This window comes from Dermacentor andersoni, chromosome 3 (genome assembly GCF_023375885.2).
Source record: "Dermacentor andersoni chromosome 3, qqDerAnde1_hic_scaffold, whole genome shotgun sequence".
NCBI classification, from domain to species: domain Eukaryota; kingdom Metazoa; phylum Arthropoda; class Arachnida; order Ixodida; family Ixodidae; genus Dermacentor; species Dermacentor andersoni.
The window spans coordinates 18,745,176-18,770,601 of NC_092816.1; the positions used below are offsets into that span (position 1 = coordinate 18,745,176).

The 25,426-nt window shown below is 51.0% G+C and overlaps 1 protein-coding gene across 3 annotated transcripts in view; it reads right to left on the minus strand.

Annotated features, from left to right (window-relative positions):
* ct (homeobox protein, cut) overlaps positions 1-25,426 on the minus strand; it is a 205,648-nt gene that overhangs the window by 179,229 nt on the left and 993 nt on the right. For all 3 annotated transcript variants that reach the window (XM_055065542.1, XM_055065540.1, XM_055065541.1), the window contains exon 2: positions 8,844-8,948. In XM_055065542.1, the coding sequence (XP_054921517.1) occupies positions 8,844-8,948 (105 nt within the window). The remainder of the gene's footprint in view (positions 1-8,843; positions 8,949-25,426) is intronic.

Sequence of the window (25,426 nt, forward strand, 5' to 3'; positions counted from 1 at the left end):
GCGCGCCTCATTGCATATAACTTAAATGAAGCGTTTCGACAAAGCATCGCCTAACGTGGATCCCACGAGGTGCGTTAGGTCCTGCCGCCTTTCTTGCTTTACGAAAAGCAAGTGCGCGACGCAAATGTTTTACACAAGCACGAGAACTCGATCCAGGGAGTGATCCGGCTTGTCGATAAAAAAAAAAAAATAATAAGAACAACAGAAAAACGGCGCGGCCGATTCGGATCACATCCCGAAGAGCGGCTGCTTGCTTCACCGTGACAGGTAGCGTGCAGAACGAGATCGCTGCTCCCCCCGCCGCGCGTGTATCGCCACCCGGAAAACGCCCATCGGGCGCCGCCGATCGGAGTGCGCGCTCCCGTCGCGCTCGACCAACTGCGACGGCTGCAGGAGCGGCCATCGCTCGCCGAGGAGTCGTCGCATGCGGTGCATGCACCCGCCGAGAAGCAGGAAGCCCCCGCTACCGCAGCAGCTAGCGGCATGCAAATCGGAAGCCTGCTCACCTTTTTTTTATTATTTTCGCTCTCTCAGCCGTTTCCTGGTGACCGACCTTGGCACGGCCTGCGTCGGAATTTGTCTCACCCTAGGCGAAATTCTCGTCGCCCCCGCCGGCCTTCACTCATTCCAGATCGTCTTATGTCTGCTCGCACTTATTTCTGTGCTCAGCTGAGAAACGAATGCCTCGACTCGCGCTCTCGCTTCGGGAGGTTCCGCCGGAATGCCATCGCCATATCGCTGCAGCGACAAGCCCGCCGTTCAGGGAGTCTCGCAAAGTTTGTTCACGTGCTCACTTTATGTGGAAAGGCCTAGACTGCCTTCCTTTTTTTTTAATTTCTTGTTTCTCCGGAACCTCCCGCGCCATGGCTTCGACACGTGACATATACGCGTAGGAACGGGCCCTGCCGCCGCGTAGAGCCTCGCGTCATTTTGACTGCTTATGTCCTAAGGTGCTGAGACAGGGCAGCCTTCTTCCTCTGCATTGAATTTAAAAATTGACACTGCCGACCCTTTCCTTCGCTGTCTCCTTCGTGCATCTGCGCGAAGTCATAAAATGTTCCGGATTTCGCGCTCTTCTCTTTCTGCCGCCTCTTTCTCTCCCTCCTTCCCTCTCTTTGCAGCAGTGGGGACGGGCACGCGCGAAGATGGCAAGCAGGCGTGCCAGGCACGGTGGGTGGTGAAGGATACCCCGTCAGCTTGCAGCCCTTCCTGCACTACCGCGCGAGGAGTGAGGAATAAAGACAAAGCGCGCATGCTTCGAAAGGTGCAAGTTCATCTTGCATGCGCGTTCGTCGCAGTTTTCTCTCACTTTCGGCTTTTTCGGTTTCTTCACCCGAACGCGTGGAGCCCTGACGCTACGTCTTTAGTATTTTTTTTTTATGCCTCGCTATTAGATTTAGGTGCACGTTAAAGAACCCCAAGAGGTCGAAATTTCCGGAGTCCTCCTCATAATCAGAAAGTAGTTTTGGCACGTAAAACCCCATAATTTTTTTTTAAATTCCTCGCTATTAAGATATGTTATAGATAATTCGTTTTATCTTTCCTCATGATTAAACGGCGAGGTGTAACACACGTGATGCAAAGTGGAGAAGCGCTATGCCCGCTTAAAAGTCCTTCGTGGTATTCTTATGTTGGTCAATTTTTCTTTCGCTATTTTTCTTCGTGCCGCACTTTTCGCATCGTCGTTATTGAAGGCTAGCTCCAGACACTTAAATAAAAGAAGTTATAGCGCTAGTTAAACATTAACAGGGAAAATACTTGTTTTAGGCATAATTAGTGGTACAGATAAACTTGCCTAACATACAAGGATATTGCATATTCGAAGGACAGAAGTCACCGCTTCATGGGCCAACCATGGTTGTGAAAGAATCTTCTTGCTTTTTTTTTTTGCATTCAACTGACAGTCGCCACCGGGACCTTGATTTGTTACGACTGATCCATGTACTAAGATGTTCACCTTCGCGTTAGCGTTCTCCATCCAATCTTGTTGTCTTTTCATCTGTGTATTCGTGTTCCCAAGATAGCGAACGGGATGGTGTCAGAGTAACCAACTTGCCTGTTAATGTCTTCCTAGGTGGATGATGGCATAAGCAAGTATAGCTGCAGAACAGCAGTGCTACTTTCATCCGTCTACTTTCGTCAAGCTTGAATTTAGTTACTTCCTCATTATTGCCTGCTTCAGTCGATTCGGGCTCCGTGCCGCCAGTGCTGTGTACACAAGACGGCAACCTCTGTTTTACTAATTTTCTTTTTCGTTTCTTCTTTTCGTTCTATACGTGCGCCCTTGACAATCTCGTTAATTTTATTTTATTTGTTAATTTTTCGACGCTGCATACTTGAATATGCGCCCGCAGTGGAGAACGAGCGAATTTTCTTTTTGACAGCGCATGCCACGAGGTCGAACGGCAGCGCTCAAATTGCCTCTCGTCGGCCACGTCCGTAGACGACCCGCAATCAGGGAGTCACGCTCCCGAGTCTAGACAATGCGAGCGAGCAGCGGTAGCAGAGGGACCCGAGTCGCAGGCCAAGGGGCTCATCGCCTGAGCGGTGACCATACGGGCAATCAGAGGGTCGACCCTGTCCGCAGCAAAGGAGGGTGACGCGGGGAGGGGGTGTGGGCGGCGCGGGGCCGCGTTTGTCACTGCCGCGAGGCCACGCGCGCTATCGCTGATGCGCGACTTCAAAAGCGAAAGGTCGCCCAGTCCTCATTCCGAAAAGCCAGCAACCAAAGAGCAGCAGTAGCGGCGGCGTCGGAGAGCGGCATCGTCGTGCGACCCAATCAACGGTGCCTTTTGCGAGGTATAACGATAGAGGGCCGGTATAGTACATAGGGGCGCGCCACTTAGAGGGGCCCCGTCGTCAATGGGGGCTCATTTGGTTTTTGTCTCGCCCGGAGGGCATCCGATTGAATCGCCTTCTCCCCCCTTTCACCACCACCCCCCTCCTCCCTTGATGCTGCTCTCCGGGCCGGAGCTCCTGACGACATCCGGCGACATTGTTGGCCGAAGGTCGTTAGGGGGCGCATTCTGCGCGGAAACCATTCACGCCGCACGCGCGCTGCTTTGGCTGTCGTCGAAGCCTTCGGCTGCACGCGCTCTTCGCGGACGCGGCGCACACGCGCTCACACCGGCGGAGGAAGAGGAGGAGGGCACGCGTCGACGACGCCTACTCGTCTAGCTCGCGTGCTTGCGCTGGCGCTCGTCGTCTCTCGGCGAAGGCAGCGTATGAATAATTGCTGTTTTTAATTTCCGGTCGTTCGAGACAGACCCTCGTCGAGGACGCTTCACTCTACAAGAAAAGACGCCACCCTTTTGCAGTTTATGGTTGGCCAAAGAGCCGAGACTGTGCAAGTAACGGGCGGTCTCTCCGGTGCAAATAGCCACGCATTATGTACTATTTTCGTCTTCCTTGAGGCGGCGATTTATTTCGCGCGGCTGTGCATTATAGAAATGAGAAAGACTGAATGGGTCTCTCAAATATATGATCCAAGCCTTTCTGTGCCGGAAGTTGCGTCTATAGACACAAGACAGCGAAGTTATCAAGCACGCCGTGTCCACAAAAAGCGCATATCCACAACGGTGGAGAGAGAGAGAGGACAAAACGTGAGGGAACACTTCTGTTTGGTTTTACTTTGCAACAGTGAATCTAGACCAACTATAGACGAATTCATGTCCTAACAAGTCCGCGGCAGTTTTGCAAGCGGGGACATATTAAAGTTGCACAGAAAGCCGCTATAATTCGCGCGCGGAATCTAACATGGTATATATAGTGTCGCTGTTGCTTTGATGGTGTGGCATATACGCACATATGCGCACTGACGCGTCTTGTACGGAGTGTGGTGTGCTTTGTTTTCGACTTGCTCGAAGCGGAGCACTCGATGAGTGAATACGGGCACGAACATGCGTCGCTCCTGATGGCCGGACATGTTGCCGATGGCGGCCGCAGACCGACGTATGCCACGTTCTTCAAACTTGCTACGAGGCTTGCGGCTCTCTGCCATGAATCTCCTCTGCTCCAGCTAGTGACGTACTATAGACTGGTTCGCAGAGAGTGCATGCCACGCTTCAAGACATCGCAGGGAGCAAACGCCTTATGACACAACGTGGAGGAGCAGGTTATTTGCATGCATACCACAGGTTACCCGATTCCAAATAAAGAGCGGCGACACAGCACCCATCGTTTGCGGTACACAGACCGTTCGCCTACTACCTTCCGTAGTCTCGCCCACATCTCAATTACAGCCCCCGTAATTCGACAGCCACGCAGGTCACACAGGTGCACCAACTGTGCTTTACGCACCTCTGTGGAGGCGCAGGTGTGAATCTGTGAGAGCGCCACCGGCGCGACGCCCGCATTCGGCAGGCACGGAATGTTCTATACCGTGCATGGTATATAACGACGTTAGGCTGCACCGTCATGCAATAGAGCAAACGCAAGCAGCTCACTGCAGTGTAAGTTCGCACCCGTATAACAGGCACTCTAGTTTCGTGCATGGCCAACGGCTGCATTTAGTGCATGAAGTCAAGAGTTCGACGGAATACCGTCTGTTCAGGTAAAAACGTTGTTACAAAATGAAGCAGGTCACTGGCCAAAGTCAAAATAAAAATAAAATGACGTTTCGGAATCCGTCCGGATCCCTTATTCACAATCGAATGTCGGCTAAGCACAAGGTTCTTAACTAACGTTCAGCACATGACGCAAAGTTCGGGAGTACACGTGGTTTAGAGTGCCAGATGATCTATTGATTGTGTTATTTGTCATTTGAGTTATTAGCGATTCGAGATTGAGCCTCATTGTCAAGTTTTCCTCTGTAGCCACGATACGCACGTTGTCCCAGTTTATCTCGTGACCCGTCATCTCGGCATGCTCTGCGAGGGCATTTGTCACTGTGTGGCTTTTGGCGACATCGTTCTTGTGCTCTTTGAGACGCGTGCAAAAATTACCGCTTTCGCCAATATACACCGGTTCCTCGACTGCCTAAATGGCGTCGAGCCTTCCATCAAGTTTACTGTGGAAGAAGAAAAAGACTGTTGCCTCCCTTTCTTGGACGCACTGGTCAAGCATGTTCCCACATTCAGCGTGTACCGAAAGCCAACGCACTCGGGTAGATACATTGGTTTCTAGACAGTTCATCCGGCAGCACACAAACGCTCAGTGGTTCGTTCGTTAATTGAACGGGTCATCCGCACCTGTTCTGATACAAGCAGCCTGCGAGAGGAACTTCAGATCATTGAAGCGGGCCTAACGAAGAACGGGTACCCCAAGCACTTTAGTCGGAGGACAACGAAATTCCTGATGAGTAATCAGCAGACTCACAGCCAAGCCATAGACGCTTCAGCATCGAGACAGAAGCGCGCTGCTGTCCCGTATATTTGAGGTGTTAGCGAAGCCCTAGCTCGTGCTTTAAGAAACGCGGTTTGCAAATCGCGCACGTGCCAGCAAGCAAGCAAGCTTGAAGGTGACTTGATGAACGTGAAGGGTCCTCTCCCTCGGACACATTTTCCCGGCGTGGCATACATGATTCCATGCGCTGATTGCGAACCGGTGTATATTGGCTAAAGCGGAAATTTCTGCAGGCGCCTCAAAGAGCACAAGAATGATGTCGCCAAAAGCCACACAGTGACAAATGCCCTCGCAGAGCATGCCGAGAAGACGGGCCACGAGATAAACTGGGACAACGCGTGTGGCTACAGAGGAAAACTTGACAACGAGGCTCAATCTCGAATCGATAATAATTCAAACGACAAAAAACACAATCAATAGATCATCTGGCACTCTAAACCACGTGTACTCCCGAACTTTGCGTCATGTGCTGAACGTTACTTAAGAACCTTGTGCTTAACGACTATCCACTGTCAACAAGGGATCCGTGCGGATCCCGAAACGTCACCTTATTTTTATTTTGACTTTGGTCCCAGTGACCTGCTCCATTTAAGAATAAATTAAATTATGGGGTTTTACGTGCCAAAACCACGTTTTGGTTATGAGGCACGCCGTAGTGGAGGACTTCGGAAATTTCGACCACCTAGGGTTCTTTAACGTGCACCTAAATCTAAGTACGCGGGTTCTTTTCGCATTTCGCCCCCATCGAAACGCGGCCGCCATGGCCGGGATTCGATCCCGCGACCTCGTGCTCAGCAGCCCAACACCATAGCCACTGCTGCTTCATTTTCTAATTTAATGCATGATCGCCATCAGAAGGAAAAGCTATCATAAGTTTTGCGAGGACATCGACAAGGCAGAAATAAGTGGGTCCTGCACGACTTCTCCGCTTAAATGGTCATAAACAACGCCATAAAGAACGATATGGCATACTATTTTCGCCCATTGTGAAAGAGCACCTAAATTCTTCCAGCAGTTTTTGTACTATTATGAATGAACAGTGAATTATGACCAAGAAAACACCTGCTGTCGCCCTTATTGATATCTGCGAAGAGAACACCCAGTATAACAGCAGTATACAACGACAAGGTGCATGCACCAGCCTTACACCACAAGTTGTGCCACCTTATGTTTCCTCTTTTCTGTTTCTTATAACTTGCTTTTAATGATGTGAAAACAACACTGACGACGATTTTCAAAACCACACAGCGAAGTATTAAAACCCACTCAGCGGTAGACTAACTTAAACCCATAAAGCGGGCCTCGAATATTCTTTACCCGCGCGAGCCTTTCCACGCTGCTCACGCTTTGCGAGCTTCTTCCGAAACCAGCTCCGACCACCGAATGCCACGGGTTGTGCGACCAGCATATCCCCGGCCGCGCCAAGATGGCGCTGCTTATTTCGCGGGGTGTCGCGCAATGCATACAAGCTGTGTTCGCTTCCGGCATGGAAGCTGGACGCGTACGCACATCCGTTACGCACGCGGCCGAATACTTCCAGCGAACAAATAATTGGAGAAGAGAAAAACGTGAGAGGCTGAAGAAAGAAGATGAGGCGCGTGCACCGGTGTAGAGCATGCAGTGCAGCCGTAGTGGAGCACGTCTTCGAAATGGCGACTATCCGTTTCCTCCGAGCGCCGCTCTCCGCGCCGTCCTACACCGTCCTTAACGGCGCCAGCCGTTAATTCTTGTTGCTGCTGTTGCTGCGGACGCTATACCGCTCCTGGGAGGACTCCTGGCTCTCCCGCACCGGGACCCCTTCTCCCTCTTTGGCCATCCATAGGCTCGCACACGAGGCGAATGCCAGGCTGCAAAGGAGTCTCGTTTGGCAAATGCTGACAGCCACTTCCATCTTTAAACTCCGCTCTGCTCGCTTCGCCTCTTACGCGAAACAGGGAGTGGTGTCCTTTAAAAAGAAGCAGAAGGAGCGAAGAGATGTTTAGCGAAGAAGAAAAAGTGAGGCAGAGCGGGCGAGCGTCGTACGGCGAGCAGCAAACACGTCGCGCGTGTTTTGCGCGCCGCGGATACAAACATGCGGAACGCACGAACGAAAGAACAGGGCTGGGTCGCGCTCACGACCGCTGGGGGGGAGTTGCGAATTAGGCGCGACGCGCTGACGGCGAAATGCCCCCCAACCCGTGCTGATGCGAGCACGCGCAACTCGTGATGCTGTTTGGACCTTCGAGTTCTCTTTTTCTTTTTTCTATCCAAGTTACTTTGCTCTGGGTGGGAAGCGCGTGTTAAGGCTCGGATGGCGCAGAATTGGAGGGTATAAAGTGCACCGGAGGGATGGCATGCGTACGCATAACATTCGGCGAACAGCGCTGCCACCGTGTTTGCTTCTTGGAAAAAATGGACATTAGTGGGACCACCCGAGGTGCCGCCTAGTTTTCTGGTCGTTCGCGTTCCAAACGACGCGGTGCGCTTGACTGGCGGTTTTCAAGCCGTGTATAAACAACCAGCGAGATTCCACGTAGTTCCTCGAGGTTTTCATATAAGCGGAGAGGAAATCGTCTTGCTTTTAAAAGTTGTCTTCCTTCTTTCATCAAAACTTTCGCGCGCTCTCTTCTTAGCCTTTGAGTTCTAATATGCCTTCTTCGTAAGTACGGACACCACAGTCCTACAGGATCCGCCGGCGGTACAGACTGAATATAGGCAGCTAAAACCGAAACGTAAAGATTCGCATTCTTTATAGTTTTGCGTCCTGTAGTGCAAGGATGTCAGAGCAAATGCCCAAGCATTCATCACGTGCAACAATTTTAGTGAGCAAAATTAGAGCGACGCTGCCCCCCTCCCTCTTCCTCGTTTCGTCGAGCACTATAGAGAAGAAAACGTGTATGCTAGCTACATGATTAAAGTAGACACAACTGGACGTGAACAATTCTAAGAGCCCTTGTCACGTAAAACGAAAACAAAAAAGAAACATTGCGCACTTCATTTTCAAATAAGGTGCGAGACGACCGCGCCAACAGTGCCGGGTGAAGCTTAAGCAACTTTTGAAGCGCCTATCACAGTGCCTATAATTGAATAACTTATTGCAGTTGCACCTACAATATACCCCTCCCCCCTTTTTTTTTTTTTTTTGCCAGCGTGTTTGTATACGATGGGAAAGTTTGGCCAGTACAACACAGTGCGACCAGAGACAGTGAACTGATTAGGGCAGCTTCAGCCACGAGTTCCTCAGGTTGTAGAATCAATCAACGTGACGCAGTCTTCTTCGTAGATACTTTTTGTTTCCTTCAATGCTGTAACGAAAGCCTCCTTTGGTCGGAGCTTCTCAAGTATGCCGTCTACAAATGATGTGGTCGGTGACTTGAAGATTTCTTTATCACTGCTACAGGTGTTCCAAGTATACCGCTGCTCTTGCTCGCGAAAACCTGCTCGGATGTTGCCCGGCATGATGTGCGGTTATATAGATCTACAGTGAGGGCTGTGTACAGCGACGGTTGTCGGCGACTCACCTGTCTGCCGGGCGTCCTCCGCCGGTATCGAGTCGTTCAGGGCGCTGTGGTCTTCAGTGGCGGGGGGTCGCATAGCCCGAGGCTCCGCTCCGGGCCGGGTATGGGCTGCATCGACAGAGTGCGACATGTGGTGAGACGACAGCACGGGAGACGCAAAAAAAGTAAAATAAATCGCGAGGGCATTTGCATCATGAACCATAAATGTACCCCGTGCTTTAAAAGTCGACATGGACGCTGCCACCTGTAGGACTCGATTATACCATGGTCACCAGGACAAGTTAAGCGCTTCGTTAGAGGCCGTTCATGACGATCGGAAAACTATGCAAACTCTCCGTCACATAGCCATTGTTACAGAACATCGCAAGAACACCGCGCCTAGTATTCTCTTGAATCTCTTCCATCAGCGTAGACTTTGTTCGCCAACGTCTGGTGCTGAAAGAAGGTGTAACGAGCGTTATGCGTTAGCGTTCACATTAAAGAAAATAAGAAAGAAAAATAATAAAATAAAACAAGATTCCGATTATTTGAATGAGTGAGCGTCATCCAATATAAAGCAAAAGGGGAGGACATCACGAAGACAGTCGAGGCCAAACGTGGGAGCGTGTCGCACTGCGTGCCATTCATAAAATATTTATAACGTTCCTCTTTTTCCATTGTCAAAAAGATGCGCTGTATACGCTCCGGTCAACATGCTTGTCCAGTTAAAAGACCAAGTGACACTTGGTGCACATGAATGACACGAGTTTATTGATGCCATAAGGATGTTTAATAGCGCACTGGCGCACTCTCGTGTGCCTCGCTTCTCAGGTCGTTACGCAGTATTCAATCGCGCAGTGCCCGAGAACGTACCACCCGGGCGACTGAGGTCGACAACCGACCGTAAAACTTTAAAGCTTCAACACGAGGGGGCTCGAGCCCTTCGCACACCATGAAGCACGCGAAATGCGCTACATTTACACGACGAAAGTACGGACGAGTGAGCTTCAGAGTGCACCGCGGAAATCGCACACCGCCATTCCCGTCCCGCTGCGCTCGCCCAAACGCACGGCTGCAGGACATTAAAAGCTCGGAGACAAAAGGCGATAAAAAAGTCACGAAGAAAAGCGTGTATCGCCTTCCTTACGGGAATGCATAAAAAACAAAAAGTCAAATTACGTGTTTCTAAATGAGTGAGAAAGCTGGCCATGCAGATGAGGAAGAAAGAGGCGGAAGAGGCAGCTATGGATGATATTCGGCGCTGCGTTCATTCGGACGAAAAGCTTTGTTTCTAAACGTGAGTCCCGGGAGAAAACGAAAAAGGCGAAGCGAGAAAAGAACAAACAGATATGAAGATAACAGCAGCATGTGGCGGGCATACAAGCGATATGAACGCTCCGTGGTCGGTCGGGCTCGAGTCTGTCGGTCGGGGTTTCGACACGCAGCCCAACCCACGAGGTGACGTGCCTCGGGCGGCGGCGGTCGCGGACCATTGCCGATTCTGCTCGGTCCCGCACCCGTTGCTCGGCGCTCGGTGACGCGTGGTCTGATTGCAGAGCCGCGGGCCGAGAGTGGCGAGTGGGAACGAAAAACGAAAGGAATAAATAAAAAAAAAGAACGAAGAGGCTGAAGAGATGGCCGCTCGTTCCACGCGCATTGCGCGGAATCAACGAGACCAGCTCGAACAAAATGATAACGAAGCCCACGCCGTTGCACACGCGCGTCGTACATCCAGCGCAGAGTCACGGGCCGGGACCTTTCTCCTTCCCTCCCCGAGGCCCGATATAAGGCGCGGCCGAGCAAGAATTCAATCCATTAATGTTTTCGCCGGGAATTATAAATCGAGTTTGCATATCTAATGAGCTCCATTTCGCCTCTCTGATTTTCGCCCTCAGACTTTTCTTCTGTCGCCCCTCTTCCCCCGGATTTTTCGGGCCGTGCTACACATGCATGCATACCCGCGACTAATTCTTTCTTTCTTTCTTTTCTCTTGCCGAACCCTTTTCTTTAGACCTGCAGCCCATTTTCGTTTTATAGGCCCTGAATTCGTGTTCACTCCACCGAGCTTTGATTTCAACCCTTTCTACAGCTCACCCGGTTCCTAATTCTCCGTGTTTCTCGTTTCTTTAGTGATTCATTTTTTTTTTCGTCGAGCTTGCATAGATGGCTCGCGGTCGTTCCGTTTTTATAGCTCCTCAACGAGGGCACGAGGCGCGCCGAGCAAGCAACGCCAAACGGAATACTGAAATAATAATAAAAGAATAATAACACCGAAAGAAAGACAGGAATGAAACCGAGGCATTTTGCCGCTCTCTGATTTCTGATTCGCGCACGGGGAATCCACTGGTGCGGCATCAAATCTGCTCTAACGAACTTGTCCCGCGAGAATTCCGCCTGTCTTCGCCTTAGCCGCCACGTTGTTACGCTATAGCGAGAAGATGAAGCAAGCATACGGGTGTAGGAGTGCGCGCGTGCAGCCTTTTTCGCGTATACGGCCGTAGCCCCCACCACCACGCATGGGGATCACGTTCTCTCCGGGATCCACACGTCCTCGAAAAAGCTCTTTGGCGCGCCAAAGAGGGGGGATCGTTATGCGCTGTGCCGTTGAGGAGGCGAGGAACATTTCGAGCAGAGAAAAAATGAAGGACGAAGCGTAAGTGTAACGACCATCCGTCCCGAGAATGCATTCTTGCCGTATTTACGTCACCTTATCTTCACCTTTCGTCTCACAGCGGCAAGGAGCCCCGTAACACTGGTTGGGCTGCTCACTACGAGGCACATGATTATTATTACTTGAGGCCTCCTATACAGCGGTATAATCCGTGGTTGCCCAGCGAGCCTGCCAAGTTAAAATCACGGTTTAGCGAACCAGAGAGATGTGGTCGCTTATTGCAAGGCAAGATCATTACTCCTACCCTATCAAAGCTTGTTGAACCTAATAAAAAAAAAGAGGACATCGAATGCGATTACGAATGGCAGATAACTTAATAACAAGCCTAGTATAGAATATATAGTGGCAACGAGTCGGCAAGCGCTGAACATCGCTAGTTACTTTCTTTCTTTATTACTATTGTTCTTTTTTTGCCACTCTACTTTGCAACTCTGCCGGTTGGGCCCACCTCGGCGCATAAGTCATATGGTGTTCGAAGACTGCGCAGTCACAGCGGGCGTCTGGGCAAAATATACGAGCTGTACACAAGCGGGCGATAGCTTATTTTTGAGAAAGAGTCCTCGAACGGAGACTCTCGTGTTGTTTCGACGGCATTGTTCGCGAAGAAGCAGCTCGGAATATGTGAGAAAATGAGGTAGAGCGTATACTTTCCAGTAAACCTATATGAAGCTTATATAACGAACAAAGCAATAATGAGAGAGGACGCGCGTAAGAGCGCCGAAGCAAAATGGAAGCATAGCGTTCTGCGCCTGGCGTCTTTTCAGCAATTAAAGCACCGGAGTACGCCTTCGCGAGTTCATTGTGCGTGGTCGCCGTCATTAAGTGTTGCGGAGCGCGCTTCCTGCCTGCGCACAGATACGGACAATGTTTTTTTGCGCTATTGAAGAAAGCACAAGTGCGCGTGTATACACACGCGCGGGGAAGGGCGCCGCCGCAGGAGTGTGCTCATGCGTGCTCCCGTGCCCGTTGAGCGATCAGGTCCGAGGCATCAGACAAAGGCAGAACCTTTGGATAGCGGGGCAAGCGTCTTATCCGCGGCGACAAAACAGGCGGGAGAGCCCGGAACTGTTTCTGAGACTCGGCGGCGAAACAACGGCGTCCCAAGAGCTCTTCAACCCTCGGGTTCGCTGGGGTCGGGAACACTCGTAGCTCGGAAGCGTCTCCCCCGCCAGTGGTGTGTGCGCACTACCAAAAGCCAGAAAAATGGGGGTGGAAAACGACGCTCGAGAAACGGGGTGGCTCTTGTGTTGCGGGGGCTCCCTCTCTCTCCCTCTCCAGTATACGGCGCGCCCGCGCAACCCACCCCCGAGAACTCGGCGCTGACTTGTCCACAGCGAGTCGCGCGCCGCACCGCGCGGGATAAACAATGCGCGCAGGACTTGTTTGCCTGTTTACAGCCATCCAGATGCGCTTTGCTAATGATGCCTCTCCGGAGCAGGCGGTCTCGGCGGTGGCAAACCGCTGCCTGCGCGGCATCCATTGTGCACAATGAAGAAGAATTGAAGAAGAGAGAGAAGACGCGCCGACCGCGGTGGCGGCCGCGCATAAAGCTGCCACGCGTCCGAATACAGCGGCTGCGGCTTCAACGCCTGGCCCTGACGACTTTGTCATTGAGGCTCTCCCGCATCAGTGGGTTCTTTGCTCCCAGTACGCGCCGGTATAGGGTTTTTGATGAATGACCGAAGAAGATCGTTTTCACCGCCACGGCGTGTTTCTCTCCGCATTGCGCGGGCATCACGAATACGCACGTCTGCCTCTGGCGGAGATACCTTCCGTGCGACGAGCTGCTTTGTCTTCGAGGACCGCTTACGCGTCAGTCCCAGGTTTCAGATTGCGCACCTCACTACAAGCACAAATTTCTGAACACGATGACCGAGTAAGTGCGCAAAGTTAAAAGGCGTGCTGATACTTAGCAAAGTTTGTACGGGCAGAAGTTGTTACGGCTTTGTTCTAAACTGCATCGTACGATTCTTGTTCGCGTTTGCTTCTTCCGCTACACTTAGCAGGGTAGAAAACCGGAAGGTTTTTCAGTTAAGCTCTCTATAGCTCCCTCTCGATATAGTTTATTTGGGTTTCCTCCTCTCTATATGGCATGCGTCGCCAACATCACAGTAGCAGAAGCAAGAATTTCACGGAACCTGGAGAGCGATAGCGTGATCACCAAGTCGCCGCACTTTCGCTCTCCGCTAGACGTATACACACGAAGGCTTCAGCAAGCATCGCCTCAACGCTGCTAAAGCTTTCTTCTCTCGCGTCCGGGCCCAGAAGTAATGAGTCGATGCGTCGCAACCGAGGAGCAGTTAAAATTAATCTCACAAGCCGCCGGCGAGATCCGTTCGCGCCTTTAACGCCCCCCCCCCCCCCTTTCTGCCACCCCCCGGCCCCCTCTCTTCTTGCAGCTCTCCCCTTCCTTCCTTGAGGCAGAAATCAGAGGAGAAGGAAAAGAAGCAAAGTGAAGAAGAGGAGAGCTTGCCGGGATGCGGCTCGGCCACCCAAAATGAAACAAGAGACGGTAATTTATTGTTTCTCCAAAGGACTCGAAAGGAGAGAAGCCTCTCTGGTTGCCCGCGCCTTTACCGCGAAGCTCTCGAAGCGTCTTGGGCAATAGCTCCACGAGAACTGCAGGCCGCTCCTTCCCCACTTATTTCCCTTTCACTCTCTCGCTCCGTGAGCGGAGGAGACTTTTTAATTGTTTTCGGGCAGGCGCCTACTCGCCGTTATAAGTTCCCTTCCTCGCTGCGCTGTGTAGCGGGATCCGCGCCACTCTCTTAAATTTCTCTTTTGCCGTGGAACGCTTCCCACTCGCCGTGGAGCCTGACAGCCTGCACGGAAAGCGGGAAAAAGAGGCGTTGATTTACGCGCCTGGAAATATAGCCGAGGTCGATCGCTGCGCAAGCCCGTTTGGCCCAGCGTTGCATGCGGCAGGCCGGGCGATTTTGACTACATAGTCCCTCAGCCTGTCGCAAGCAATGCTATAGCAGGCTGGCGATGTATACCTGCAAGGGTTGCCGTATAGAAACGATGGTTGCAATTAGTGCGTTAACGGTAACATTTACGAACAGCATAATTAGGTTCATTGCAGGGTAGTAACCTGACCCCAGGCTCTCTGATTTACATATTTATATCCCTTACCAGCCGCGTTCATTTTGTACGTTAGAGCTTTCTAACTCTCACTTGATCTGCTTCTTCGGCGATGGAAAGGGTGTTGCAATGACGTCATTGCGACGAAATATCTGCTGTCCCAGACTGCATCTCAATTTCGCGTAGACATAGACGCTGTTAATCAGCCAGACCACCTTGTTCTATGCGGACCACGGATATCATGCTAAATTATCCCTTTAATTACTGTCCCTGCCGTACTTCACCGCGGATCGGCCACCGCGGGAGCAGGCTGGAGCAGAAACAAACATCGTCCACACCCGCAAGACCAACTCCTGTTCCTTTCCTTGTTGTAACTCATCGACAGTCTGACGTTAGCACCAGTGTGGTTGGAGTGTTCCGCAACACGTGTACAGGCCGTGTCTAAGTACGCACGAAATACGTGCAGTACGCATGTATTTGGCATATCGGTGCAACTGTCGTGAGAAGCCATAACTTCGAAAACTTCATACAGTTCCGGTAATGTGCACGTCACACGTACAGGGAAATAAATTCAGCACCTCTTGCGTGACTGTCGGGACAGGCGAGCCCTTACTTGACATGTCGCTGGCGCACGCAGGGAACGAGGTCGCGCAAACAAATTAGGAGCAGTGGTTTCGCGTCGCGCTCATTGTGCATGCACGAGTCGGGCGGGTCCGGCGTGAAGCTTCAAGCAGCCGCGTCCAATGCAGCTCACGCATTCCCATTGTGGCGCGGAGACGTCGAAGCGCGAGAAGGTGGGAGAAAAAAGAAAAATAATAGAAAAGGAACGGAAATGAAATGACGTGGCCGGGAATCATGTATTCTGCCGTACAAGAACCGTTCAGCTGCGCGGTGGAAAGTAGTGCAGACTGCCGACAGCCCTCCCGCTGTCTATTTTCATGCTCAAAGCAGCCACTCGTTGCAATGTCCGTGCAGACAGTTGAACAACAAACTGCTAGTCTTGCAGCGTCGTCTGTTCGCTGCTTGCGAGAGAAGATTACCGTGCCGTTAATTGGTTTCAACAGCGTAACTTAAAAATGTGGAACGAACTCGGACTCGGAGGCAACTGTTTCGCATTAATTAGCTAGCAAAATATCCTGCCACCATCTTGTGTGTGACGTCATTAGTGACGTCATTACTTCCGCTTTCTACTTCCGGGTTTCTAGGAATTTCGCCAAAGTCGTGTTTTGGTGGCGGGTCTCTATAAAGTCTATGATTCTGTGTTTTAGTGTGCGGTAATCAGTGATTTCAAATTAATTCTAATCATTCCGGACACTTCAGTAACTCAACTCGTAACTAGCTGTATGCTCTGATGTCATGTCTATAATGAAACCCATAAGTTTTGTACTGCAACATTCTTTCCTAGTTTTCTTTTTTTTAAAGTTAATTCTGAATTCCGTTCCCGGTCGTCTCAGGAGGTGAACCAGAAGTGCTGCGCAAGAAACAAGGGTGTCACTCAACGCTCGTGCCACTAAAGAGTCACGACAGAAAACGTGGACAAAAACACTGCCGCCTGTTCTTGTTGGCTTTTCCGCTTCACACTTCGGTAAGTGGTAACAGAGACACTATAAATAGAGGAGGTAGAGCATCCTAAGGTGTTGGAGGTGCCGAAGCAAATGCACGTTGCGCTGTTCTGCGGTACACGCACGCACGCAGACTTCACTATGCTCGGCGCGAACATCAGCGCGACCTGCTATGAAGGCGCTGCTGCGGTACTTAAAAAACACGGGACTGTCTGACAAATTGTGACTGTGCACTGTGTGACGTAGGATTATACGATGACACTGCGTAACACAAGGAACGCCTTTGCGGGCTGCGTGACAGTGCCCACAGAAACAGTTCGTGTGCACGTGCGTGTACGCGTGCGTGCGTGCGTGCGTGCGTGTGCGTGTGTGTGCGTGTGCGTGTGCGTGCGTGTGTGTGTGTGTGTGTGCGTGTGTGTGTGTGTGCGTGCGCGCGCGCGCGTGTGTGTAGATTTCTTCATATTGTTTTATTTAATTTATGTAACTTTATTTTTTATCCTTCTCTCTCTCACCTATCGCATCCCCTTGCCCCTCCCCCAGTACAGGGTAGCCAACCGGAGATTTATCTCTCGTTAACCTCCCTGTCTTTCCTTCGTCTCTCTCTCTCTCTCTCTATGCTCGGAAGCCAATGCTAAGTTCCTTGTTGATGAAGAGTATATTAGCCAGCATTGTACATACACAAAAGTCCATTATTAGTAGTGCAGTTTTCACCACGAGCGCGTCCAAACCAGCAAGAAGCTGCTACACGACGGTAATAACTTCCCTCGCTGAAGACAGTAGAGTGCGCCGAGCAAGGAGATAAAATAAATAACATACGGAGCGGAGTCGCGCACGCCCCTAGGATCGAGCATGTGTCGCAGCAGCAAACTGCGTCAACAACCACACGTGCGCGCCTCAAGCCGCAGAGGTGCCGGACTTCGATCGTCGGTCCGCCCGCACGTATACACAAAGCGTTGCGCATGCGTGAGCGAGTTTCGCATATATTGCGGCCTTCTTTCTGGCTTTATTTATTCATTTTCGCTATTTTTCATCAGCCACAGAACCGCACAATAGATGGGCGGCGCGGGAACGAATACGCGTCGTGACAACTCGATAAACAAACGCGGCTCATAAATAACCCGGACTGCATTCACTTCTTTGGCCTCCCTTCTGCCATCTCGCTTATACGATGGTCTCGCCTTCCTCTTAGCGTGGAAGCACAGAAGTGAGGGAAGTGAAACGGAATTGCTCAAACCGAAGCATGTATGCAGATGAGGAAAATAAAGCAGCATTCAGGTTAGGCGTAGGAGGACAAAACGAGGCGCGGCCGTTTGGCGCTTGCGCAGAAGTTGAACGTAAGACCTAATCGAAACGAACGAACGAACGAACGAACAAATTAATTAATTAATTAATTAATTGATGCAGTGATGCATTAAGATTAAAGCATTGTTACTCGTCCTGTGTTCTAATGGTAACGGGAAATTCTATTCTCTAGTTAGTTTTCGGAACTATTATATGTATAACGTTTGTGACTTCAATAAGGAGCAGAGAATGTAAGCTGGTGAAGAGTGCGCAAAATTAAAAAAAAAAAAACAGATTGGACTACGTGGGCTGTTTCATAGCTTGGATAGCTAGCCCCGTCTTACACGCGCTTACCGAGAAAATTCAGCTTGCCCTTGAAGGTTAGAAAGCATTAGGGACTGTAAGCAGCGAAAAAGAGTGCGTTTAAGCTTGTAGCTTGCCAAGGATTTTTCGCGATAGTCGATAATGTGTAAGAAAAATACTCAGCTGGTCAGCTGATCGAGACGCCATTTATGCACGTACACGCTCAAAAGAGGTGTAGAACGATAAAGAAATAATTTATCGGGCATAGCACAAGCATAGAGGCACTACAAGGCAACGTCACTCTTGTCCATGCGCACCCAATATGATTCAAACCGTACATATACGTCTTGAAATCAAGTGCCGAATGCTACATAACGTTTAAGAAACCGACCAAACGTATCGGTGGATGGGCCTGTACTTCTCAGGGCCTTTGAAAATCGCTCTAGCAAGGAACGTTTGACGCAGTATTTCGAATCACTGCGTCGCGAGGGGACCTATCCTTGTCAAAGCCTCGATAACGATTGGTGCAACTGTCGAGAGGCGGGACCGAACAACAGCAGGTTCACTTGAAACTTCGGCGTACCGCTTCGTGAATTCCGTTGAATGACCTCTCACCAATAGACCTCCTATCATCGTACTGCTCAGTTACACGCCAATAATTATAAGGTGCGATTCACAGCATCACATGCCCTAGAAAATAAGACAAACAACCTGATCTCGCGAGACATAGTTGAAAAGTCAATGAATAATATGGGCTTGGCAGTGTCAATCAGTGGGAGCACTTACTGCTTGAGAGACAGAGGAAGAAAGGGTGCTTGCGAGTGGGCAAGCGCGTTTTATTGGTTTTTCAGAACGCACTCGGCGCGCCACAGTTTTATCAGCGCGCCAGATAAGACGACGATGACGACGACGTCGCTCATAGGAGTGAAATGTGTTTATGCGTACGGCTGCCGCACAAACGCAGGCATTGTGACAGGGTGAGGGGAAGCCAGCGAGGAGCAGTCGCCGCCAAGCGCGGACGACGGGACCCACAACGATCCGCATTCGCCGCCCGCGCTGCCGCCGAATATGCATTCGTTCACGTGTGAAATATTAAACGGACGACGAACGGAGCGAGGGAGGGCGAATCGAGACCATCTCGGCGCGGCCGCGAAGAGGAACAGGGCGCGGTAGGCGAACGGGCATGCTTTCAGGAGGGAATGCACAGAGGAGGAGAGGTGGTCCGTGAGGATGACAACAGCGGGACCGGACCATCCATTTGATTAGCCGAAATACAATAACGCTGCCGCCATCATCGCGGCGGCCGGGCGTCGTCATCGCCTCCCCCCTTTGCCTGTCGCCACTCGCCCCGAAGGGGACTCCCCCCCCCCCCCTCCTAAGAAAAAAAGTGCATGCCGACCCCCCCCCCCCCCCCCCCCCCAGCCGCTTGCACGTCCATTCAAATTCCTTTCGCTAGATATGCGCATAACGTCGCCGCGCCGGTCTCGTGTTCTCTCTCTCCGCTCTTCCCCCTCCTTCTTTGTCGCCGTTCCGTTTGTCCCTCATTTTCGCTTCCCGTTCCTTTTTCGATGCCAGGCACCGCGGATAGACCTCCGCAGAGCGGGAGAGCCTCGCGTCTTCCACGGTGGCCATGCCACAGCCACGCGAAGGGTGTCGCCTATCTCATGCCGCCGCTGTCGGGTGTGTCTGTCCGTTCGTCCAAGCGCAAGGGGACGGCACGACTACGACGAGAAATTGAATATCAACCGAGAGGCGCGTTCCTGCGCCGTGCTGGCGCATGTTTGTCCAACTCGGCTGGCACATTCGCGGCGGTCATCTGCCGCGTGCTTCCCGAGGGCGTCGCGACGAGCATACAGAGAGAAGCAGACGCGGGAGTCGAGGGGTTCGGGTCGAGCTGCGTTTGACGGGCCAGGGTTGACAGAGACGGGATACCTTTTCCCGCGTATCTGTACACTGCGCGTGTCGCGACGAGTGCAAATGCACGCAGAGCGCCGGAGTCCGAGGGTGAAGCCGACCACGCGACGCTTTCTGCATGCGTGCGCGGCGGTTCCGTGAATCTGCATCCTGTGTTAAAAATAACGAAACTATTGGAGAGAAGAAGAAGAAAAGCTGGCGAAGGTGAAGAGTTTCGAGCACAACTTTAACACGGTGACCTCTATCAAATGTACAGCATTTGCTCTTCTCTTCGTACACGCATGATGTAGAAAGGGAGAAGAGGCTATTTTGAAGCAGAATGACGCTTAACTGTATCAGTGAAAAAGTGGTCAACTGAACCGGGTCACGGAAGCAAGGGGACTGAAAATAAATTTTGCGAGATATTGGTCCAAGCCGTACGTTTGACATTATTTGTCTGACCAGTAAGGACATTGTCTAGAAGCTACATATAGTGTCGTGAGTTTCACCCTCTAGAATTTACTGAGCCCTTCATATAAAAGTGTCATTTTTAAAACAGCTACCATGACTACAGCGCTGGCCTTGTCAACTATAGATGAGTCAATTTCTAGTTTGGTCGAAACTTATGGTCATGTCCTCAGAGCCAGAGTTTACCGAGACTCTTACAGAGTGAGTTTGCATTAATAAATATGTTCAGTGACTCGGTTACGTACGTGTCTCATTTCTTGTCATATATGTCATGATAATTCATGAAATGTCATTCTTTAAGACAAATAGGTTACAGTTATAAAGAAGCGCTCGCTGATTTTTATAGTACCTCACCAACAAGTTCTGAAGGAAAACTCCATAGGTTAAAGTGTTTCGTGAGTATGCTCAGTAGAGAGTATTCTAGAGTAGCATGGAATAACACATCTATGACTGGGCAAGCGAACGCATAAGTGTTGTCACCACTCGAGCAAGATTTTTGCACGAGCTAGCATTCTGATTGTGGTTTTACTCGTTGCAAATCACATCGACGTGCATTCTCCAGCAAACGGTTTCCCGAATACATTATCCGCATCAGGAATCGCAACCCGTTTCCAAAGCGCGTCCCCGCACCTCACAACGAAGGAAGAAAGCTGAGCGCGCCACACGTCGAGAAAACAAAAACCGGGCTGTTTTTCACGCATCGAGCGAACGCGAACAATACGCGCTCAATCTGCATGCCGCGGCGCGCATCAAATTGCAAAAGGGGCGCCCGCGCGCACGTATAGAACGCATACCGCGACCAAAGACGAAATAAAAGGGGACCAGCCATCGTTCGGTCCACGCCGTTCATCATCGCCGCGAGTGATTCACACAAAACACAACACCGCCATCGCGCACATCGCGCGCGGTATGGACGAGGGCCGGCGAAGGAAAAAAAAAAAAAAAAACAGAGCTCGGGCTCGCACGCAGAACGCCGAGGAGGTGCGAGCGGGAGAATCCGCTAACGATCTCTCGCGCCGTATGCTCGCCCGAAATGATAAACTCGCGTGCGAACACCAGACGCTTCCGATGATGCTGTTATTCGAGCCCCTCCTCTCCCTCTTACGCGGCACCTTTCTCCGAATCCGCGGCGGCGTTTTCTCCGGCACCGCCGTCCGACCGCACACGCGCGAGCGGCGATGGCTGAATTCGATTTGGGTCGCCCCCTCTGCGCGCATCCCGTGATGAGGAAGAACAAAGATCTGGGCGCGGGCGATGGATGAATAGGGCGGCCACTTTGCAAGAGGGAAAAACAACCGAGAGGCCGAGAATGGACGCTTCCCTCGCCCTTTCTCTCGCCGCGGCGCCGACGCGAGGCTGTGGGGTGATCCCTCATTCAAGCAGGTTACGTGCGGCAGGGATTTCAATCACGTATGTATAGAGCGACAGAAAAAAAAAGAAAGTCTGTGTGTGTGCATGGGATAGAAAGAGAGAGAGAGAGAGACCGACGAGAACGTGTCGTATATGGAATCTGCTAATCAAGGAACAAGAAAGGGAAGCAGAAAGGAAGGTATGATAGGAATGCACCATCGGGCCCGGCGTTTAGCGCGGGAAAAAATAAAAGTGCTAAAGATGCGAAAGCAGGGCGCCTCGGATGTCTTGCTCCGACGGAGCCGTAATGAATGATCGAGCGCCGCCGCACAATCGAGATCCGCGCCAGCGGTGGGCAGGTGCTTGCGCGCAAAGCCTCTCGAACGATGGTCGCCGTCGAATAGCGAGGGTCTTGAGTTTCTCGCCGACGCAGTGTGCCCGAGCGCTGCACACTGCAGAAGCCGCCACTCCCGTCTATTACTTACGAATTTCCTTTTTCTTTCGGTACGTGACAGCGCTACAACCATTTCGTGCGGCTTCTTACGCGCGATGAGGCGAGAACAGTGCATTTTATAGTTGGGTGAGCACAGTGGTAGTCTATAACATCTTCCGCGTGGCGAAAGATATCGGCGCATATCAGACCAATGAACTGCCTCCCTGTGAATTGCCTTCAAGTGGGACACCCGACACTGATGCAGAGGACGGCCGCTAGAAAATTAGGTGTCTTCAATTGATTGTCATACTGCGGACAGACATATCAATGAGAACGAGGAGTCACGCCGTGCACGAAGTTCGAGGTCTACAACCGCAAGGACCTGGCGACAGAAAGAGTAGCAGATGAACAACAACTGGAAATTGAAAAAGAACAGCTCTGCCCCGAGGAAAGTCGCGGCCACTGCGGCGCAAATTAGGTTCCCCCGTCGCTTTACTTCTGATTATATGAAATTCATCGCCTGTTTGGCATTCAGCGAGAAAGTGCGGGTCATTAGAATACACAAAAGTGAGCTGCATCACGCACACCCGTGTATTGGGCGAGGTGGAATAATTTTTCTTCCTTCGCCTGTCACCTCAGGTTGATGACGAGCCTTCGGGCTGTAGACAAGAAGAGCAGAGCAGGGCAACGAGCATCCACGGCCTAGAATATGCGCCGTTGGGGAGAAGGAGGCCGGGGAGGGCATTCGCGGCGTTTCTTCAGCGCACGGCCCGATTGACTTGCAAATGGACCGAGCTGCTGGCGCTTCTTCTTGCCGACGCGATGCCGCTGCGTGGCAGACAAGGGGCCGAGCGCGCGTGGCTGCGTGCGTGTGCGTGCGTGAGCACACGATCTACTCACTCCTCGAGCAAGACGGGGTGCCAACATCGGGAACATTAAACGCTTATTCTCGCCGAAGCGTCGACGCCGCGCGCGCGCTCATCGGAAGCCCCCGATGAGGCAGCCGCCGCCTCCGTCGGGACACCGAAGAAGGTCGGGCGCTCGATGATGAAAGACCTCGGGGGCCTCCAAACCACCGTCGCCTGCGCTCGCGCGCAGCCCTGCTGGCCTGTAACTTGCAAATTCAACGTGGGCGTTGCGGAGTTTGATTTTCTTTTATTTGGTTCGCACCTTGCCGCGGTGAAGAAGAGTGCATAAGTGGTTTGCTCCGCAAATCCGCCCCACACACACGGGATAAGGACGAACGAAAACCAATCGAAATTGGCGGTAACCCTATATCTATGCGGTAGTTCGATGTATCGTAATAAATCTGCGTGGGTCGCGCTGCAGTTTCGAAAGAGAAGTTCATTGGGTTAAGAGCGTGTGACGTGATTCCGAACGAAACATTCAGGAAACTGGCCTGAAGCGTTGGCGTCGGTCTGTTGAGCAGAACACACAAACATCCGCAGCACATCTCTGCACGGTTAATTCGCTACATTGCAAGATACTGCTGCACAAATGCGTACGCCCTTCATAACTTGTCTTCTAAAGCAACTTAACTTGTCAGCTCTAACTTGTCTTCTTGGCACATCTACCCAGACTTTGCTGGTCGTATACTATAGCTGCTACCCCTGCTGTCTTGCCGAGCAGCCCTAGATCACACAGGACAGCACTAGTATAACGAATCGCGCTGGTGGCCAGCTCTGTTCTCTGTGGAATTACACCAGAGAAACAACAAACAATGCCTAATATCCACTGTGCAACAAAAGATATGTGCCTTCTGGCATATAATTTTTTTACTAAAGCGAAACTTTCTATACCATATTTCTGGAGATTTGGCGCGTCTGCTCAGCCGGCTTCTTAGCGAGAAAGCGGGGGGGATGAGGTCCCGGCAATGGTGCAATAGTAAACTGGGCGGTTTGTCTCGGGGATGGCGTGATGAAAAGTGGGCCGATTCCTTAGACAGGGTAGTTCGCGGTCGAGGAACGGGCGACTAGCTGATTTGACGAACAGGGACGTCATTGCTTTGCTGCAAGACGCATTGCAGAAGATGAACAGCTTTACAGCACTTAACTAATTTACAAAAAGGTTCGCTTCACATAGATTCCGAAATGTGCGTCGGGTCTGCGTAATATTTTAAGAGTTCGCCTATACACTGTTCCTTCATTATATGATATTGTGGCGTTTTATGTGCCAAAACCACGATCTGATTATGAGGCATGCCGTAGTGGGGGACTCCGGATTAATTTTTGACTAGATGGGGCTCTTTCACGTGCCCCCAATGCACGGGACACGGCCGTTCTTGCATTTCGCCTCCATCGAAATGCGGCCGCCATCACCGAGATTTGATCCCGCGACCTCGTACTTAGCAGCACAACCCCATAGATGCTAAGCCACCGCGGCGGGTCAGTGTTCCTTCATGGCAAATATTTTTGGCGAAAGAACGCATACACGTCTACAGATAACTTTGTGTGCACATAACTGAAAGCTGGTTCGGCATCTTGATGCATCACCTCTTCTGCATTTTGTTTGCGTTTTGTCATGCACTTTTCTTTTCAACGTACTTCGTCGTCGTCGTCGTAGTCGTCATCATCATCGCCAGTCAATTGTTATGTCCACTGCAGGACGACGGCCACTCCCCGCTATCTTCAATTACACCGGGCTTACGTAGATGATTCCAAGTTGTGCCTACAGATTTCTTATTTTCATCCCACCACCTAATTACCTGCTATCCCCGACTGCACTTCCCTAACCTTTCCACACAGATCTATAACTGCAATAGACCATCCGTTTACGTATTACATGGCCTGGCCAGCTCCACATTTTTCTCCTAATATCAACTAAAATATAGGCTGCTTCCATTTGCTCTATATATAATTCACAGGCTGTCTTCCTGTCTCTTAACGTTACGTCCAACATTTATCGTTCCATCACTTACTGCGTGGTCTTTCTCCTCAAGTTTCTGTTATCTTCCAGGTTTCTGCCCCATATGTTAGTACCGGTAGAATGCAATAATTGTACACTTTTCAAGAATAGCGGTATTTGCTGGTCATAATTTGGCAATGCCTGCCGTATGCGCTCTAGCTTATTTTTATATATTTCCGTCCCATGCACTGTAAAATAGTTACACCCTAAAAAGTGAAAAAGGGTGTAAATGTGTCTATAACCCACACCCTTAGGGTGTTAGCTATATAACGGACACCCTAAGGGCGTGAGTTATAGACACATTTACACCATTTTTCACTTTTTAGGGTGTAAATTATTTTACAGTGTGGTCGGGGTGCCCTACGAGTAACCGACCTGGATAAACGTATTCTTGCACACATACTAGAGGCTGAATCCCGATCATGAATTCTTGTTCTCTTGCCAGACTACTGACCTTCGCCTTCTACATATAAACCTTCAACCCTTACACTTTCTCGGCTAAGGTCCTCAATCATTTGTTGAAATTTGTCCCCGGCGCTGTTGAACAGGAGAATGTCATCTGCATTGTCACCTCCCTCACGACTTTTGCAATTTTCACTAGTTACCGGGTGTTTAGGCTGCGTGGGCACTAGATAGTTCTAGATGAGCGTCGCATATACAC